The 19,538-nt window shown below is 35.7% G+C and overlaps 1 protein-coding gene across 4 annotated transcripts in view; it reads right to left on the bottom strand.

Annotated features, from left to right (window-relative positions):
* CHM (CHM Rab escort protein) overlaps positions 1 to 19,538 on the bottom strand; it is a 57,726-nt gene that overhangs the window by 37,058 nt on the left and 1,130 nt on the right. For all 4 annotated transcript variants that reach the window (XM_019618176.2, XM_019618177.2, XM_019618178.2 and 1 more), the window contains exons 2-4: positions 10,718 to 10,784; positions 2,414 to 2,486; positions 1,134 to 1,258 (exon numbers count right to left, since the gene is read on the bottom strand). In XM_019618176.2, coding sequence (XP_019473721.1) covers positions 1,134 to 1,258; positions 2,414 to 2,486; positions 10,718 to 10,784 — 265 coding nt within the window. The remainder of the gene's footprint in view (positions 1 to 1,133; positions 1,259 to 2,413; positions 2,487 to 10,717; positions 10,785 to 19,538) is intronic.

Raw genomic sequence — 19,538 nt, 5'->3', positions numbered from 1 at the left:
TATTGTTGGTTTTTTTGTTTGTTTGTTGTTAAACTGTTTGTGACATTTAAATAAATAAATAAATGTTTCTATATGAGTACCTATTTGGCAGTGCTTCCTTCAGCAACCTGAGATGTTTACTAGAAAATTCAAGGTTAAGCTTGCATAGTTCACTCAGAGAACCTTTTCGGAGTTCAGAATAACGTTCAGTTCAGAGCAAAACCCAAGAGATAAAAGAAATGAATATAAAGAAATTAAAAAACTAGAGACCCCACACAATTACCATTTGTTATTACTACAGTTATGCACTGGTCAACATTTCTGCTTCACACAGTTACTTTCTCGTTTTCCTAAGTTTTCAATTGAGATAATACGATTGTGATAAGCTACATCCTCAGTTTTAAGATGGCATTCCATTCACAATGTTCTTCTGTAACAAGTAGTCATGAAAGTAAACGTGCATTTCCAACCGAGCAAGTATTTTTTAAATGTCATAGGTAAAGTAAGGGATGAGTTACCTTACTTCAAATACAAAACATTTTGGGCATTTTTGCTTTTTAACTTCTGTTGAATTTCTAGGAGCCTCTGATCATGCAATTGTTGACAAAATATCATGGGTAAGTACAGCTAAATGGATTAAATACAATGAATCTAAAAAACGACAAAGGACAAATATCACTATAGCATTTTAGCACAGTCAACTATCTTACAGTTACAGTACTATGGTCCATTTGCATTTCCTGTTCTTACATGATCTCTCTTTTTCACAAACATATTGTTTAACATTTAGTAGGAGAATAAAACCTATTAACCAAATTAAGAATGAAAAAAATCAATACATGGTAGATCATAACAAATGAGGAATTAAACATGCAACATTTTCTTTTACTGAGATGTAAATTAATAGATCAAAGTTGGTCAACAAATAATACTGGATTCAGATAAAGTTTAAGAAGGACCAGCTGATTTCAAGGAAGTGCACATGATTTCAACAAAAGTATGAGCAGATCATGAACACTGTAGAGTTCACAGTTACTTTTTTAGATTAACTGGAAGTATGGTAGGGTGGTGAAGTACTTGAAGCCAGAAACACAAAATAATAGTTTACCGGTGAGCATATGAAATTATTTCTATATTTATATATTTATACTTACTCGCCAAAACAGAAAGCTTCTACGTGTTGAATAGTTTTATCCTTCTTGTTAAGAGAAATAACTTCTTCATTCTCAAGGATCAATTTTCTCCAGTCTTCACATTCATCCTTGATATCCGTATTTTGCTTACAAAGAACAATTATGAAATTACATTTTGTACTGTGCTGGTTGTTCTTGATCTATATAAATCTACTCCCAAATAATCTGTTGTACTTCTGTATATTTAAAAAAAAGAATAAAAGAATTGTTTTTAATGTTTTAATGCCTTCTCCATACAGATTTTCGGAGTTAAGCAAGTTAGAGCTAGTTACTGTAGCAGAATAACATTTGTGCTAAATCTATCTCTAGGGATCTGAAAATAACATTAAGAGAAATACAAGTTTTACTAAAGATTTAATATAAATTTGAATACAGTCAACTGTAAGATAAGTTTCCCACAGTTGGATTTCCAAATTTCCAAATTTTGAGACAGAAGTAGTGAATGGAGACCAAATTAGAAAATACAGTGATCTAGGTATTATGTTAATCTGTCCACACAGCAATCTCTAAGTCACACAACAGAATGTTGACAACATTCAATTTGGAGACTGAGCATCTCCACTGATTATGCCAGAAGTTAGCACTTCATAATAAATAGTTACGAGAGCAAACTGAAGAAGTTACATTTTTCTAAAGAACAAGAAGCTCATAATGCTTCAGTAAATAATACAATTTTTCACTTGCTAATATAGCCCAAATGCTCACACTTCTAAATAAATAGCCTCTTCAAAAGATTTCTAGTGTACTGTCATTAATAATTAATTAACAAACTTTATTCAAACTTGGACAAACTTTGGTAACTGAAAAATACACTAACAACTTTTGCCCTGGTAAAAGGACATTTCAATAGAAGGGTTCAATAACTACCTCTATTACAGTTAAGAAGAATTAGCTGAAAGAACAAAAAAAAAAGGGAAAAGACCAGAATATCATTTGCAGAAGATGCTCAGAAAGGAACTGAAACAATAATACAGTTCCTTCAGCATAAATTCCCGAATCAAGAAATATGATTGATCAGTAGACTGCTTGGAACCAGATAATATCAATTAAACAAGCATAACGGAGTCTTAGTATGCTAGGCCTGATGGATGAGCTTTAAGAAGTGAAGCTGTTAAATAGAAACCTATTTTATTTGTAAAATTCCACAAAGAAAAAGAATATTGTGATAATATCTTGTAATAAATTATGCCAACAACTGGAGTTTAACATTAATGATTAAAAACCATTTGAGAAATTTTTACCTGATTTTCTTTAATCCAGGACAATAATCCTGAAAAACTAAAACTGGCCCAGTTTCCACCATAGTAATTTCGCCTGGAAAAAAAAGAAAAAAAAAAAACAACACAAAAGAATGGTGAAATGTGATGGACAGAAATCATACAGCCTTTTCAGACTCAATGAAAAAACAACTGAATTTTGAGACATTCAAAATATTTTTCATGACAGACTTTACAGTTATAAACACTAGTGTAATATTTCGAAATTCTTCATCAGATGTACAATCTCAATTTTCATTCATCTCTGACCAAATAAATTGTAGTCCAACATCCAGATATTCAGAGGGGAATTTGAATAATGCTGAGAAAGCACATGGATTGCTGCAAGTAAAAAATAAACAGAGGTATTTTATGCTTCTTCAGCCAACACTGATCCTTTTACTCAAGTATGTACATCACTACAATCATTTTATTTAATGTGGAGCCAAAAGAATACGCCTGCAAGTTTCAGCTTCAGTTCTCAGAATAGGCAACAAGGGTTTTCCATATCTGTACCACACACAGCTTTAGGAAGGGCAGGACTCACCAGCTTTGTTACACAAACATAGCTAGTTTGCTTCTGACTGAAGCTGAGCTGAATGTTAACCATTTCACTGCGTGCCGCCTCTAACACGTAAGAGGTAGCTGTGCAAACGAAGGTTAAGTAAATCATCTCAGGAACAGACAGTAAAACCCACAACTCTGTTACCCGTTATCCTAAATAACAGAAAAGTCACTATTGTTTATCTACATTTCACAGAACAGATTATGCTTACTACGGACTGTTGAGATGCTATGGCAAAAATCATGATTAAGCTGTATATGCTGTAGGTGGAGCCAAAGGAACTGATTCACAGAAAATGCTCACACCTTCTTGATTACTTTTCAGTTTATATTTATCACCTTCTGCCTTGAAAATACTAGTTTACCCATTTAAATCAAAGAAAAGCAATTTTGCACGGTTGTTAATCAAAGATTGTTTCTGCTCCCTGCCTTTCTGATTTTTTTCTTTAAGTACTTTTCTAAACATCAGTTAGATCAACTGAATTTTGTTACCATGCATATCAGATACTAAATACTGAACAACTCAGATAGGAAAAAAATGCAACTGTACCAATTGCGTTTGATAAAATCAATAGTATTTGCAAAATAAAAAAAGCTGTTTTGGGATTTAACTCTGTTCTCTGGCACTGTACTCTGGCACTTCAGGGGAGTGAAGGGTACCAAAATGCCCTCTGAAAAGGATACTTAATGCTGCTGCATATACTGAAAAGAAGGATTTTTGAAGGAATGTAGTTTTGTTTTATAGAGCAACACAAAGACTGATAAATCCAATGAACTTAAAACATTATCATCACCACTTCCATTTTTGAATTCCATAACTATGAAAAAAGAGAAAACTTAAATTTGTGGTTGCTTCCACTGTTTCAGATGGGGATATTTTTGACAAGGCTTATCTGTACTGACAAAGACTTAATTAAGAATGTCAGTCCCTTTACAGTACCAGAGCTGTGCTCTGTACTAAGTTGCTTACTTAGCATATGAAAGACAGATGTCTGCTAAACAATGCCTAATTGTTCCTGACTAGAAACTGACCTAAAAAAGTCTTTCAGCTTCTGCAAGGCAACAACAATGAAGAACATAAACAGGACATCTTTTGCAAAGACAACAAAATATAACATTTACTGAATTAAAGTGGCTCAAACAAAAAACCACATGGTTTAAGGCCATGAACTGCAGAGCATTCGGTACACACTTGAAGGAAACTCAGACTGTTTATCCGGCCATTTGGTATTCCAAGAATGACTTCATCTTATGTGTCATCAACAAGAAACTCTAATAACTTATAAAAGGGAATTCAAAACTGATTCATTATATGAATGATATAGGAGAGGCTTAAAAAGTACTTTTGATTGGTATTATTTAGAATATAAAGAGATAAAGATTAAGTCTATTACTAAATGCCTGATTCTGCTAGATTTTAGTCTGTAAAAATGCAACCGACAGTTAAATGGAATGACAATTGTCCATTTCTTTTTCCTCAAACAGCACAGGTTATTGTCTTGCTTCTTCTTAAGATTCCACCGAATCAATCCCCATATATTATCTGCCACTTCTGGGACTTGCGAAACACCACAGCCACAAAGATTTATTTTTAAGGGAATCTGCTGCTTTAGCTGCAAGTTTTCTTGAATATGGAATACAATCTGGCTGTCAGTGCAAGCCAGGCCATCAATCACAGGAATCGCAGAAAACACCTGTCTAAAATTAGGACTAGGTTTCCTGAAACTATACCAATATAAATTCAATAATAATTAGAATGAAAACATTTTGGTAAAAGAAATTAACATATTATTTTTGTAGAAAGTTACAAAAGTTTGTGAGCTGTCAGTCATCTTTGATGAAAACATTCCTCTGCTCATCAGGTGGATTTTCCTTTGAAATTGCTTTCCATTTTAACCAGCACTGATGTGAATCAATGTTTTCAACACAGCACCCCATAATTCCATTTTGAAGCTCAATCAGTTTTGAGAGGATGGTACAGTCTTTCTCAAATGGCAAATGAATCACAGGTGTCTCTCTCCTAGCATCTGAGCACTATTCCCAAGTTATGTTATACAACCTCAAATATTAATCTCCGCTGGAAGCACCAACTTTCAGATGTTTTCCCCCCAGCATTTTAATTCTTCCATTCTGTATTAGGTGGTTAACCAGGATTGTTTAATTTTGCTATAAAATGTCACAGAATAAGGTAGACAAGATGTGACTATTTTGATCATGAGCAAAGTTCTTGTAAAGCTCTTGAAGTAATTTGAAAAAAGTTGATTTATTTTACAATTTGGAGTCCTTTGTAATGAAGTATTTCTGTTATAATTACAGTGAAGACAGACTAAAATAAGGAATTACTTTGAGTAATGGTCAAGATCAAAGCCTAATTAAAGCTAAAACACCATCCCCAAATCTTGAGCACTGAAGTTCTCCCTTCTCTTAGTATATTAGCAGAGCACAGAGACCAATTTTCCTTTTTTATGATTATAATTGAATTATCCTCTTGATAAGGCCATGAAACACTGCCAACACACATTCTTAAGGAGTAATCTTTAGTTAGAACATATTTTTTCTGTCAAGTAGATAGAGAACAGAATTTTTCTTAGCATTGCAAAAGTTACTCCCTAAATGCTATTTGCTCAAAACTCCTGTTCATGAGTTAAAATACCCTGCTTATAGTTCTGATTTTTCTAATCCAATATCTAGATTTTATAGCTAATTCTCAAGCTGTATTTTTGTCAGGTTTTATAAGTGCAACCCAAGTACAGTTTCACCTCTAAAAAAAAAAAAGCTTAATTTCTCTTCTATATTAGTATTTTTCCTCTATTATTCTTTTTTTTTTTTTCCCCCACAAATACTTTGTAAGAATTCGTAAATCCCAACCTAGAGCAGTAAAACTGTAAATTATTTCCAACACATCAGTGTTTCTGGAATCTGAACCAATACTTAACATTACCTTCCGAAGATAGATTGCAATTTTAGAAACTAAAAACTTTTGAAAGCATGATTTCTGTTTTCACTCATGTTTTATTCGAGTATTTCACAGATGACCCCTATGTAAGAACACTGCCTCTCTGAAAGCTGTGTCTTGACAGCCGTGGTATAACAGTCAAAGATGGTGATGTCCGACAAAAAGCTGCTGACACTTCATGCTTGCTCCCAAGAGCTGCTGCTGTGTCTGCCTTGCATTTGATCTTTCAGAAGGAAGTCTCTTGCCATCAGAGTAGCTGTCTTTTGCAAAAGAAGTTACTGCCACATCGATTTTAAGGATCTGAAAACAAAATGACTTCTGTTTCAAACCCATAAAGTTTCATGTGCTATCTATTAAGTACACAGACTTTGATTTGAAATTCCCATTCTGTCACAGTAAATGTGTTCTGGAGCATGGAAGGTCCTCATACCAAGAGAAACAGTTAAACTCAGCCTCTTCTGAGATCCTCCAGCTCAACCAAAGGGTGATGATGGCAGTCAATTGCACTACCTTAATTACTCTGTATCCTCAGATAAGAAAAATAGTAAGGCTAACCATCACAAACCAGCTGAGACCAAGTTTTATTCTGTAATACCTGAGTTCATAATCCAAAACAACATAAAAACTGCTTTTTCAGATAAGGTTAAAAGATAGGTGAATTAAGGGTTTTTTTGTGTGTGTTGTTTTTTTTTTTTGTTTGTTTGTTTTTGTCTAGGTTTCTTTTCTGAAAGTTAAATATTCTTCTGTTTTTCTTGGAACAAAGTGATTTGGTTTGGGAAGCAACTTTTTCCCTGTTTGCTGTACTTACAGAGCTCTGTCACTTCACAGTAGATCAAAAAGACTAGATGGAAACAAAGGTTGTGTCACATTATATATTTTTAAAAAGTTATGAAAAAAAACCATGACAGATATAGTATGAATCTGAAGAAACTGCACAGATACTGTATCTGAGCTTTTCAATACTCGGGTAAAACAATTTTGGATTCCAGGAACTTTTAAGTACTCCACACGAGAATCAAGATCAAAAAATAAGAAAGACGAGGTCACAACAAGCAAAGAGACATGCAAAAGAGAACTGAGAATAAAAGCGAAGTTAAGTTAAAATCCTCTATCTTGAAGTTAAAATCCTCTATCTTGAAGTTAAAATCCTCTATCTTGAAGTTAAAATCCTCTATCTTGAAGTTAAAATCCTCTATCTTGAAGTTAAAATCCTCTATCTTGACAGTCTTCAAATTAATCTCTACATACAAAGATAAGAAGGACCTACAGAATACATTTACAATCTGAAAATACTATATTATAGATGCTGAAAATCAAATTAAAAACATGTAGCTAAACATACCTCACCGCCAGTATCTCATCCTCAGTAAAGAAATCAGTACATAATTTTATTCATAAAAGAAGATGATAAGCAAAGGACCAAAATTAGAAAACACAGTGAACCACCAGGAGAATATCCTATGCATATGAACAATTACTGTGGGAGGTACAGTCACTTAAAGTAATCAACTTTTAGTCTTGCTCTGCCTTCCTTCAACATCTTTGAGTTTAAACGAGGTGCCGATCTCCACATTTTAAATTGCAAATTACTTCTCTAAATCATTTAATATCTATCCTTGAAAATTCACATGTCAACAGCTCATTAATATCTACAGTAAATGTAGCTCTCTAAAAAGAACCACAGATTTTACGTTTATTGAGACAGATAGCTGGCACAGAGAAATAGAGCTCCTTCAATTACTACTTGGCAGAAGCTACCTCTAGTTTAAAATCCATCTACAGGAATTTATGGCAACGCTGCAGTGAAGTGACTATTTTGAATAAGATTAGCTACTGTTGATAGCAATGCTTGGACAGTGTTTATAAATCAAACTTAGAACTTAGTATTTTATAATAAGCCACTTCAAAACTATCTACCATAATCACCTATCCAGTATATTATGATAAACACAAACATGGCTGGAGATTAAAAGCAATAAATGATAATGAATGCAAACAAATTATAAACAAAGACTTCATCCATATATGTTTTCTAGACCTTGTACCTAACCTAACTCAGACCTCTGTAGAAAACAGAATTCAGAAATTAATTGAAGTAGTACATCTAACACAAGTATTTCAGTAACCCAACAACTTATTTGCTTATGCTTTGAAAACAATTTTAACGGATGATCCTTCAAGACAGGAACAATGCAGATCATTAAAGTGATATTCTGAATATAGACAGATTTTTATTGATCAATTTTCCATAAGCTCAGTAAAATAAAACTTGAAAATTTAACAGGCAATTAGCCTATTAAACTAGACATACGCAAGGTAAAATTTAGATGTTCTAATTCAGATGAAGTCTTAGAAAGTTTGCCAGAGATCCAACTTTTCACTTGAAATTCAAACGACATCAGGTTTTTTTGTGCGTATTTTTTATTCTTATTGTTACTTCTGCAAGAATACTATCATGCTTGAACAAGAAAAGCACACGGTATGAAATGCTTTCCTATTTATGGAGGGTTGCATGGTACACTTTTTTTTTTTTTTTTTTGCCAAGGATTTTCGACCATCACCCAGCGAGCACACCACCAATTAAAATGCCAGCTACTTTGGAGTGAAAACCACCTCACTTAAAAACACCTTTTACTGAACTAAGGAGCTTGTAGCCTGCACAAGAGTTGCAAAATAACTCCACAGGAAAAAGGAATAATAAAAAAAAAAAAGGAAGCATTTTTTATCATAATAAAAATAAAAGCATGAGGTGAACCTAATTGAGCATATTTAAGTCCAAACATTAATAAACAAAATCCATAATCCACAGTTCTAATTGCCAGCTTCTCTAAGTTTTTTGAAAGGTTCTTCATCTGTGCATAATTTTTGCTAGGATGAAGTGCATTACCTCTCCTCACTCCAGCCAAGACAGGAAGCCAGAGACACTATAGACAGTTAACAGTCAAATAAGCAATCTCAAATTGCATTTCACACAAATTTTGAACTTAAGTATGAATTCATATTACATATACACACAGGAAAATCTGGTAGGTTCTTGGAAGGGCTGCGGGTAAAAGACACTGCAGAAGTTTAATTTTGAACCAGTACAGTTCAGAATAAACAAAGTGGAGAAAGTATGTCCTAGTTAAGCTCCTGGTATAAAGCATAAGGAAAACTGAAAGCACATACACTGTCCATGTGAAAAAGACTCTAAACCAAGGTGCGGGTACACTTGCAATTTACAAGAAGTTTAGTAGAAAGCAAGACCTCAAGCATGATGTAAAAACAAAACACTGTGCAAACTAACAATCAGAGCATCCACGCTCACAGCAGTTTTGCTGTTATCACCACCTCAAAACCTCCACCTGTCATTCTACTAAAATTCAACTCCTACCAGCAGGAGAAATAATGGGCTGCCTGCGACTCAACTTCCACTGCTTATGAATGGAGTTATGATTTTACATTTATACATAAATTTTTTTTCCCCCACTTCAAGTCAAGTTTTACCAAATCATCCAATTTGGTCATGTGTAGAAATATTTGCTACAATTGAGATGAAGTGTAGAAATTTGTTTAACCTCATAAATTTAATATGCATTTTAGGCTATGATGATATTTAGCAACAGCAGAGCCACTTAGGTAGTCCTTGCTTACTTCTTACAACCCCTTCTCCCAACTGCAGCAGCCAAGCCCAGGAAATTATACTGTGTAAGCATGCTACTGACCGGACTGAAAAAGTAGCAAGGGAGTAGGAGACAGCTGCAGTTAAGACAAGGCTGCCAAAAATAGAAATCTATGTAAATCATACCCTGCACAATGAACTATATCAGGCAGAGTACTGGTGACTATCATGAAAGTCATATGAAATACACTCCATTTGTTATCAACCAGAAAAGCACAGTCAATAAAGCAGCCTCAAATGCTGCTCAGTAGTAACCAAGATTGTCTCAAAAGTCAGATGAGAAATTCAGAGCCTGGAAGGCGTAGGTAGGAGAGAGAGGTATTTTAAAGGTTTGTCTTGGTTATCTGAAGCTCAAGAATTTGTCTTGTGTGCCTCAGAAACCAAAGCTCTAGACTTGAGTCATGACACTCAATTTTACTGAGGTGTACAAATAAATTAGGCTTTAGAGACCTTTTTTTTCCTTAAAAGCAGCACACATCATAGTGCAAAGTTATAAAGTTTGTGAGAAAACTGCTATCTTTGGCTAATCAGTAAAGAGAAGTAGTAAAATGAAAGGATGCTATGAATGCACGACTCCAAGTGCTCCTGCAAATCCTTTTATTTCAAAGTGTAAAAGAAGAACAGTAATGTTCTGCACTCAAACTTATTCAGTATCTGATAAAGACAGAAACAAAGAGTGTTCTGTGAATCCCTCATCAGCCAGACATCACGATAACCAACTAAAAAGCAAAAACACTTATATAGGCATTGAAACTTGATACAAGGGAGACAGCAGTAAAACATCAGTCATCAAGTAATAATGGCACAGTTTAAAATCCTCATAGAATGGGGCACATAATAAGGAAGGGCATTAAACTTGTAACTATTCCCATGAGAAAAGGAGCTACCATCATGTAGTTACATAATATAATATCACGTATGTTACAAATTACTAACATCACATGTAAAAACCGCAAGCTTTACTGATGGAAATCACACCAAAATAGGACAGAAATTTAAGATTTCTTAAGGCCAGGTGAGCACAGGATACAAGGACAGAGTGATCAAGACACAGACAGAGTTCTATCTAATTTAACTCTTAAAAAGATAAACCATTTAAGTAACTTACGAATCAACATGAAGAACCCTCTGGCCACTTCTGGCACATGCTGCTGCAATAATAGATTCAGGCAGACCTGAAAGAATACATGCATTTTTTAGATCTTAGTGTGCTAAGATACCTTAAAAGTTGAAATAAAATTAGAAATCGATTAGCAACAAGCAATTACAAAATTTACCCTGTCATTAAACTTTTTAATACTCTTATGCTACTAAAATAATGAATGCTAATCTGTGTCCATTAATATTTTGCCTATTAACATCACCATATTGAATGCAACACTATACTTACTCTCTCTTATTAGTAGCATAGCACATACCGTTTGCAAACACTACCACCTCTGAGTTAATGCTCATCACCAACATCTACTCCTGGTGCCCTGCTGTCTCTAAGCAGGTTGAGCACGTCAGCATAACGATACCCAAATTTCCAAGAGGTGTGCTGTAACTGTATCCCCTCAGATACAAAGACTTAAAATCTGAGATTATTTTTGTGCCATTTTGTTCACTTCAAAGAGACTGACAAAGTGATGACCATGTCACCACCCATTAAAACAATGTTTTTAAATTTCCAGGTTTATGGTTGATGTTGCATCACCTCGCACACTGCCCAGGGATGCACTGGAGGATATAAGGGTATAAACCTGCTATGATTGTACTGAACATCTGTGCAAGCCAAGCTGTGTTTTGCATGATGCTGTCTCCTCTACACTGTCTGTTGGTAAATGAATCTAGCATGCACAGATCTCAGAATTACAATTGGATTTGGTCCGAGATGGAAGTGATTGTTACGCTGCAAAACAATGCCCAGGAACACACAGAAGTTCTGTATGCAGACCAAGAATTGAGTGCAAACAGAAAAGCTACAGTGACAGATGTACTTCACAAGTAATTATTAGATGGACATCTTCAAAGTGGAACTGCTGTCAAGTCACACAGTTATGCTCTATAAAATAAGTATATTCTCACTATACTTGGAAAAGTAGCAAAGAAAATATATTTTTTCTATCAGCAGTGTCCCTTTGAATGACACGACATCACCTAGATGTTTAATAAACGAGGCTGTTCTGTAAGTTCTACTTCTACTCACTAGATGTTCACATGCAGTCAGATGGCTTGGCCTATTGGATCTCTGGCTGTTTAAATAGGTGATTCAGTAAAAGGGATTTATAATTTACAGGCCTACTATTATGAGACAATTATGGTATGTATTGAATTAAAGGATAAGATTAAAAAAAGTGGAAGAAGTGTTTCAGGATCAAACCATTTTAAATGGTTGAGTTGGTCTTTACTAATTACGGAAATTGAAAAGCAGGATAGAGTAAATCTAGCAGGACTTAGATACGTGAGACCATAGTTTCATGAGTTCTATGAGCCAGCAATGGCATTTACTACTGTTCTAAACCTGTAGCCTAAATCTTAGGTTTAGAGAATCTATATCAATAATTGGGAAAATCCATGAAATGCCTCGACCGAGACTTCAAAGTTTTTGTTTGTTTGTTTTTTAAAGTAAGCCACAAAATACAGACTGTTCTAAAGAAAGAGATACGGAGAAAATACGTAGTGCAGCGAGCACTTTAGGAGAGTCCCAAGATCCTTCGCGTGCACAGCCAAATGATACAAAAACAACGCAACACCACTTAGTGTAACACTTAGCTAACCTCCACAGGTATTTATACACAAACATATGTTATATGCTTCATTTCTCTTCACTAGTAACTGTCCGGAGCAGAATCCTCAAGCACTGTTTTGTTTGTAGCTTCTGAAAAGATTTTCTTTCCCCCATTTAGGCACAGAGACTATCACTCCAGAAATGCAATTGAGAAACTTGTTTCTCCTTCCTTATTGATAAAAGCCAATGAGAAAGCGTTGTAAAACATCACCAAGCGCTGCCTGGCTGACCAGGACTGGAGTTATAGCTACTAGGGCATAACTGATTGCTTTAAGCTTGATCCAATTGATACTGTGTTGGAGGTCTGTTCTTCCATTAACCTTGGATGAAATTGTTCCCTGAATTAGCTTCCTTGCTTTTGAAAGCTGGCATCAATTTTCTTCACCAATCCTTTGCTTCTAAGATGTGGGGGCCTCCTGAGTACCCACCAGCAGCAGAATGAGAAAATACAAGAATGCCACAGCCCCTGCATTTTAGCTTTTGGAGAGGCTCTTACAACAACATGATGGATCAAGACATCATTAGTCCTTAAGTGACAAAACTTAGGTAAACCAAAGAAATTAAGATTGTGCCTTGGGCACCAGATTCTGAATTCCATTACCTAACAGAAATAAAACTACATGGAAAACAAGTAGCTTTGTCAAATACAAGTTACTTCTGCATAAGATCTGGACTGTATGACGGTTACTTCACGAAAGCTCTTTCCAGCAGAGGCAGCACTGGTACACACACCAGTGCAATACAGATTGCCCTGCTCAACTCAGGAAAGAAAAAAAAAAGTTACCCTTGGGAAGGTCTCCTTACAGAAATGGTAGAAATTTATTTATCTATGGCACATAAGGCTGAACTACCTCCTACAGGATACTCACACGGCTGCACAAAATAGTTCTGTCCAGATTATTCAGTAAAGGAAAAATAATTGCTCATATTAATTGCTGAAAGAGTTTCCTGTTCTGAACTTCGATTTTCCAACAACTTTAAGCTGAATTGTACACAAATTTTGAAATGCTTTTAGACTCTGGCCACAGGACTGCACCTCTACTCCTCATTCTCAGTTCAGTTTTAATGCAACTATTTGCTGCAACATTTAACTGACTGTAGGAGAAAGCTGATAATGAATTACTTAGAATATTGATTCTGAAGTTCCACTTATGCCTAACAAGTAAATAAAGCTGAGTATCTCTAAGATGTTCTTCCTCATGAAGGATTGCTTTTAACACTTCCTGCCCTTCGTCCCTCTTGGAGAACAGGCAGCTTAAGGGATGAAGGTCCTGGTGTTATGACCTGTAACTCACAACGCTTCATGTTTTTGAATGGGAAGTTGAGTTGAGGTTTGAGTCCAATAACTTCTATCAGAAGTCGGAAAGCTCTGAAAGAGAATCTACATTTCCTTTTACATCAAAGAACAGAGAAAAAAATTAAGTTTATACAACAATGAAATTATTGACTCATTGAGAGATATAACGGTATAATTAATAGTAACCAGTATTTTCCTATTAAGTAACTAGATATATTAGTGACTGCCAAACACAGCTCACATTTGATTTTATTGTATCTAAAATGAAAAAGGATACTTTCTAAAACAAGGATCCAAATCCAAGCAGTTTTTTAGCTTTCCAATGGCAAATTATGAAATGAGAAGTTTGAACTGTAAATACATGATTCAATCACAGCAAAGCAGCAAGAAGATCCAGATATTTTGAAAATATCAAGTGATATTTGAAAATATCAATATCTTAACATTTTATATATTAATATAATATATATATTTCTATATATACATATATATATATATAATTTTTTTAATATATAAACATCTGGCAGCACAAGAGGGACTTATGTGGAGTAATAAGGAGCCCATGCAATTCTTTGTCGTATCAATTCAATATGCCAACACAGAAGTCCTTCATATTTCAGGCTTAGTCAATACAGAAATAGCAGCACCTATTATCAAGATGCATAAAGGCACTCTATGCTTCCTGGCCCCTTCACATTATAAAATGCTTACACTTGAAATATTTTCACAAACAGGCCTGTCCCTCATTTTTCTTACCAGGAAAAACAAAAAGTTTTCCTTCACAGTGGAGAATTGATTAGAACCTAGTGTCATCATTTCTTCATGATAATAGCCTTCTTTCTCCACTTACTAACCTCCATGGAACAGATGCAATATGAGGTAAGTTAGGAAACACGTTGTAAAATTTCAGCAAAGTGGCACATTGCATCTGCAGACAGATTATAAAAATAAGAACGAAGCTAGGGATTTTATTCATCAGTGATCTCTGAATCACTAACATGTTCTAATAGGAACACCTCAGCACTTATCCAGGCAGTAATATTGATGAATCAGTGACACTGCCTCACTGAAATATGAACAAATCGACATGAACCAACTCCTAAACTTGCATCTGTTCAAGAAGAGGACTGACTGAATACTTGCTCTTCCGTGCTTGAAATTCTTGCATGCAGTTGGAATGATATTGAGACAAAAATGCAAGCAAATGAAATCGTAACAAGTCTGCTCTAATTACACTAACAAGCACCTTGGCACGGCTCACTCCAGCAGACACAAATGGAGGTTAATCCTACAAATTTCTCTGGTTCTTCATCTATTTGCAAGATGCACTAAAAACTGCTGTAAGATTCCACGACTGTATCAGAAACAGTTGCAGCAACAGAACAAAGTAATAAAAAAAAATGGCAGATAAACACTAGGTAAATACACATGCTTATAATGAAGAATCAAGTCGCCAGTTCATAGCACTAGTTTTCACTGCCAGCTGTCTAGTATAACCTTCTTGGATACATAAGAGGCAGATTAAATCTCAATAAATCTTACTGATGTGACTATTGCAAGTTGACCTCTGTAAGATGAGCAAATAATCTGGAAAATCTGAGAAACACTAACAGGCAGAGGACAGCAAAGGCTTCACAAAACAATTTGTTTTCTTATAAGAGCAGCAAGGGACATCTCACGGTATCTGGGTAAAATAATCCCATTTGAGGTATCAGTGGGATACCAAGCCTTCAAGAAGGCTGTCGCACCAGCTCTACTGTACAAGAACACTCAGAATTGAAAGCATGCCAGAAAAAAAAACACTCAATTTTAGTTAAGTTAAAAAAGTCAGCAGTAAGGAAATAAAGGTAAATTTACACCTGCAATTAGGAACTGCATTAGGAATTACTTTTCAAAAATCTATTTTACAATCTACCTCCAACATTAACTTCATCACTCACATTATAATATTAAGGTTAGTTTTTCACTGTGCATTTTAAAAACTGTTTTAGTGGTTGGAAGTGATTTCTCCTAACACTATACTTACATAAGATAAACATAAAGTACTTACACCATTCCCAGCATATCGAACAATAAATAACAGATTCTCCTGACAGGACTTTGATGACCTGGCAAAGCCCGAGTGCTTTCAGCCAAAATCATATGAAACCATAAATCACTCTTTATTTTATAGAATATTTCAAAACGGATTCCTGCTTTCTACCTTGAAAGTCATTTCATGTGTTATTTATAGCCACTGAAAACCAGAATGGAAAGAAAATTGCATAGAACTAGAAAATTTACTGTGACTGCTTTTATAAAGAATAACTCCTATTTAGAAAAAAAAAAAATTAGAATTACTGGCAAACTTGTGAATACAGCCACCTTTTAAAGAGTACTGTCCTTTATTTTATAACTCACCAGAAGACAGGACTCCTGTCAGGAACTAGGTCAAGTCAGGACTGAATATAATTCAAACAATTGAAGAAATTCACAGTAGGGGAGACCCTGTATCCTTAAACACATCATTTAAATATTTAAGTTATGGCTGTTTGTATTTTGCAGATATTGCAAATCTTTATGTTTACAGTGATTTATGCCATAAATTCAACAGTGCTGAGTGTTTTGTCTGTAAGTTTTCCTATTTGTTAATTGCCTAAATAAAATCCTTCCCACTGACTCTGTAACCCAGGTCACTCCCTCAAATAGATTTTTTTATTATATTGAAAGATCTCATAACATTCCCCCCTTGTAAACATTTATAATGTCTGCACTAATTTAAAAGTTGATCCCTTAAAAGGGTAGCAATAACAAACATGATTCTTGCCCACCCTGAAGTGTCTTCAAGCATGCACTTACAGTATCAGCCATCCAAAACGACGTGCTACAGGATTTAACACAAAGGAGAATCTGCAAATATAATTTTCCAAAATACCAGAACTACTGCGACTATAATAACTGCTTTACCAGAAAATCATCCAATGAAGCCATTCCTACTTGGTTAGTGGATAACCTGAACATAACAATATAATCAAAAAGAAAGGAAATAGGGACAGTCTTGATGGGAGAAGCAGCTAAAATAAAACTTAAAATGAACTTCAATTCTACAATAAGAAATGGGGATAGAACAAAAGAACAAAGCCGTAACAACTTTAATTTCTGTGTTGTATTGTCACTGAAAACCTCAAAATATTATGTTCTAGGTAATCTATTTTTCTTAAGAACTGTGGATATAAGTTCAGTGACAGTAACTAAACTTTTGCTACTGAACCCACAAAGACTTGTGTTTTTGCACTAAGTATCCAGAGTGTTCTAAAATTGTCTGTGCAGGAATGTGTTTTATTTGGGTTAAAGAGAAGTAGTCTCATCAATAACTGAATTTGCTTTTACCATAGAAATACTGATAAAGAAATTGAGCCTAGTTATTAAACGCATCACAGATGACAAAAATTTAGCATGAGATTCCATCTCCAATAAGCTTACTCCAGGGAAATAGTTCAATGAACCAGAAATAAAAACAAATTCAAATCCCACTCAATCTAATTACTAAGATTAACAGATGCAGAAATTATAAAACTTGGGGAAGGCCAGGCATCCAGAAAAGAGTACAATTACTACTAAGCAGTTAAAAACATTAACACCAACATTTCAGATATTATGACAATCGGATATCCATTTGTACACTTAGCACTGGTTATAGCATCAGAAGAAGAGTTAAAGACTCTAAGAAATTCCTTCAGCAGTCATTTCCTGGAAAATAAAAATCCTGCTTTGAATAATCTTTCACACTGCTGGTTTAGTACCAGTATTTAATACAGTTTAAAAATAGACAATTGGCACCATTAGTCATTATTTGCATATGTCTTTAACAGAAGAAATGCAAAGCAAGGTCTATAATTCAGGAAAGGCAGGAGCTCTGAACATCTTCAAACTAGAACCTAACAGTACTCTCTGTAGAATCATAGAATCACAGAATGGCCTGGGTTGAAAAGGACCACAATGATCACTCAGTTTCAACCCCCCTGCTATGTGCAGGGTCACCAACTCCCAGACCAGGCTGCCCAGAGCCACATCCAGCCTGGCCTTGAATGCCTCCAGGGATGGGGCATCCACAACCTCCTTGGGCAACAAGTTCCGGTGCGTCACCGCCCTCTGTGTGAAAAACTTCCTCCTAATATCTAACCTAAACCTCCCAGTCTTAGCTTAAAACCATTCCCCCTTGTCCTATCACTATCCACCCTTGTAAACAGCCATTGCCCCTCCTGTTTATATGCTTCCTTCAAATACTGGAAGGCCACAGTGAAGTGCCTGCCTTTAGGCAGGCAACTATCTCAAAAAGGCACCTTCTCATACAAATCCATACCAACACTATCTACAGCAATATTTCCATGAAAGAATTCACCTCATGGCATTTTCTCTCCCAATATGAAAGCTCTACTATTAAAACCTGTTCCCAAAGCAGGGATGGTAATGGTGGGTGTGCACTTCTAGACCAATCCTCACTGCCACAGACTGCTGAGCTAGAAGTGCTTTGCTTCAGGTAAGCACTCCTAAGATGGCTGGGAGAGCACAGGCCTTCCTATCTGTGACCTGCTACCACCAACCACTGTTACACAGATAGCCTTGGATCATACAGCAAGTATGACAGGGACAGGAAGGACAGAACACAACTGCAGCCTGAGGTTTACTGTGCCTGCAACATGGTCCTCTGAGGCCCCTCAACATAAGAGCTGCCAGAGCAAACTGGATTACATCAGATTTTTAACAAAGATTATAGAACCTCCAGAGGAAAATTCTGACAGCATGTTTTTCTCCTCCATAGCAATAATGAAAAGATGAAGTCTTATCTATGTATGCTTATTCACATGTGTCGAAGATCTTCACTTGCTTTCCTAGCAGCGAGAATATGTACCATTATTATTTTCACCTTTTCCTTTCCTTAGCTAGATTAGGTAAAAAACTCATGACAATTAATTTTATGAAGCTGTGTTTCCTTTAATTTTCTATACTATCGCATACAGAAGTATTTTTCATGGTAATAAAGACTAATTACCCTCATAAATCACAGGAGTTGTACACTTCTTAACACTTCACCCTTTCAGTTTGGTAATTTAGCCGTTCATTGTTTACCGTTATTCTCTTTTACTCTGAACAGTCACAACCCTGACCATGTAAGAAAACATCAGGTTCATTTCTAAGGCTTCCACTCAAACAACTGAACAAAGAACACAGTAGGGAAATCTTAATTTCTAATTGTAATTTAGGAAATATTTTAAATTTTGGTTGTAGTTACAACGTTGTAGTATGTTTCAGTGAGACATTTGAGATGTCCATCGTCCATAGAAGATGGATGATTTTGTATAGGATGCACAAAGCACAGGCAGCCTGAGAAAGCTCAGAGTCGATTAAAGTACACACAGTCCTATGTCTTCTTGTACACTGAATTGAACACTTTAATGAGAAGCACCCAAAATGAGGAAGTTTGGGGTTATCTGTAAGCAAGCACAGGGATTATGAAAAAGCTTTTCAAAAGAGAACACAATTCTCACATTACAGCATGCAGGTGAGATTACCAGCACAAACCACATATCCCACCACAACACCGAGATCGGCTCCAGAACTACTTTCGGTGCACCGAAGGAAGCTTTCAGCTCGCCCAGCAGGGGCATTTCGGGGTGGCAGCGGCTTTGCGAAGCACCAGCTGAGCACCAGACCTTAAGAACACAAGGGCCGCGGTGCGCCTAACGGGCCGGCACCTCGCATAGATGGCCCGCTGCCCTCCCAGCAAGGGCAGTTATGTCCTGTATGTTAAACAACTCCTGACGCTGAAGCCTAACCAGCAATCCCCGAGTAGCCCGCTGGCGCACTGACAAACACGGCGCT

Source organism: Meleagris gallopavo, chromosome 9 (assembly GCF_000146605.3).
Source record: "Meleagris gallopavo isolate NT-WF06-2002-E0010 breed Aviagen turkey brand Nicholas breeding stock chromosome 9, Turkey_5.1, whole genome shotgun sequence".
NCBI classification, from domain to species: domain Eukaryota; kingdom Metazoa; phylum Chordata; class Aves; order Galliformes; family Phasianidae; genus Meleagris; species Meleagris gallopavo.
The sequence above is the reverse complement of the archived record's forward strand: the minus strand, read 5'-3'. Positions and strand labels throughout refer to the sequence as shown.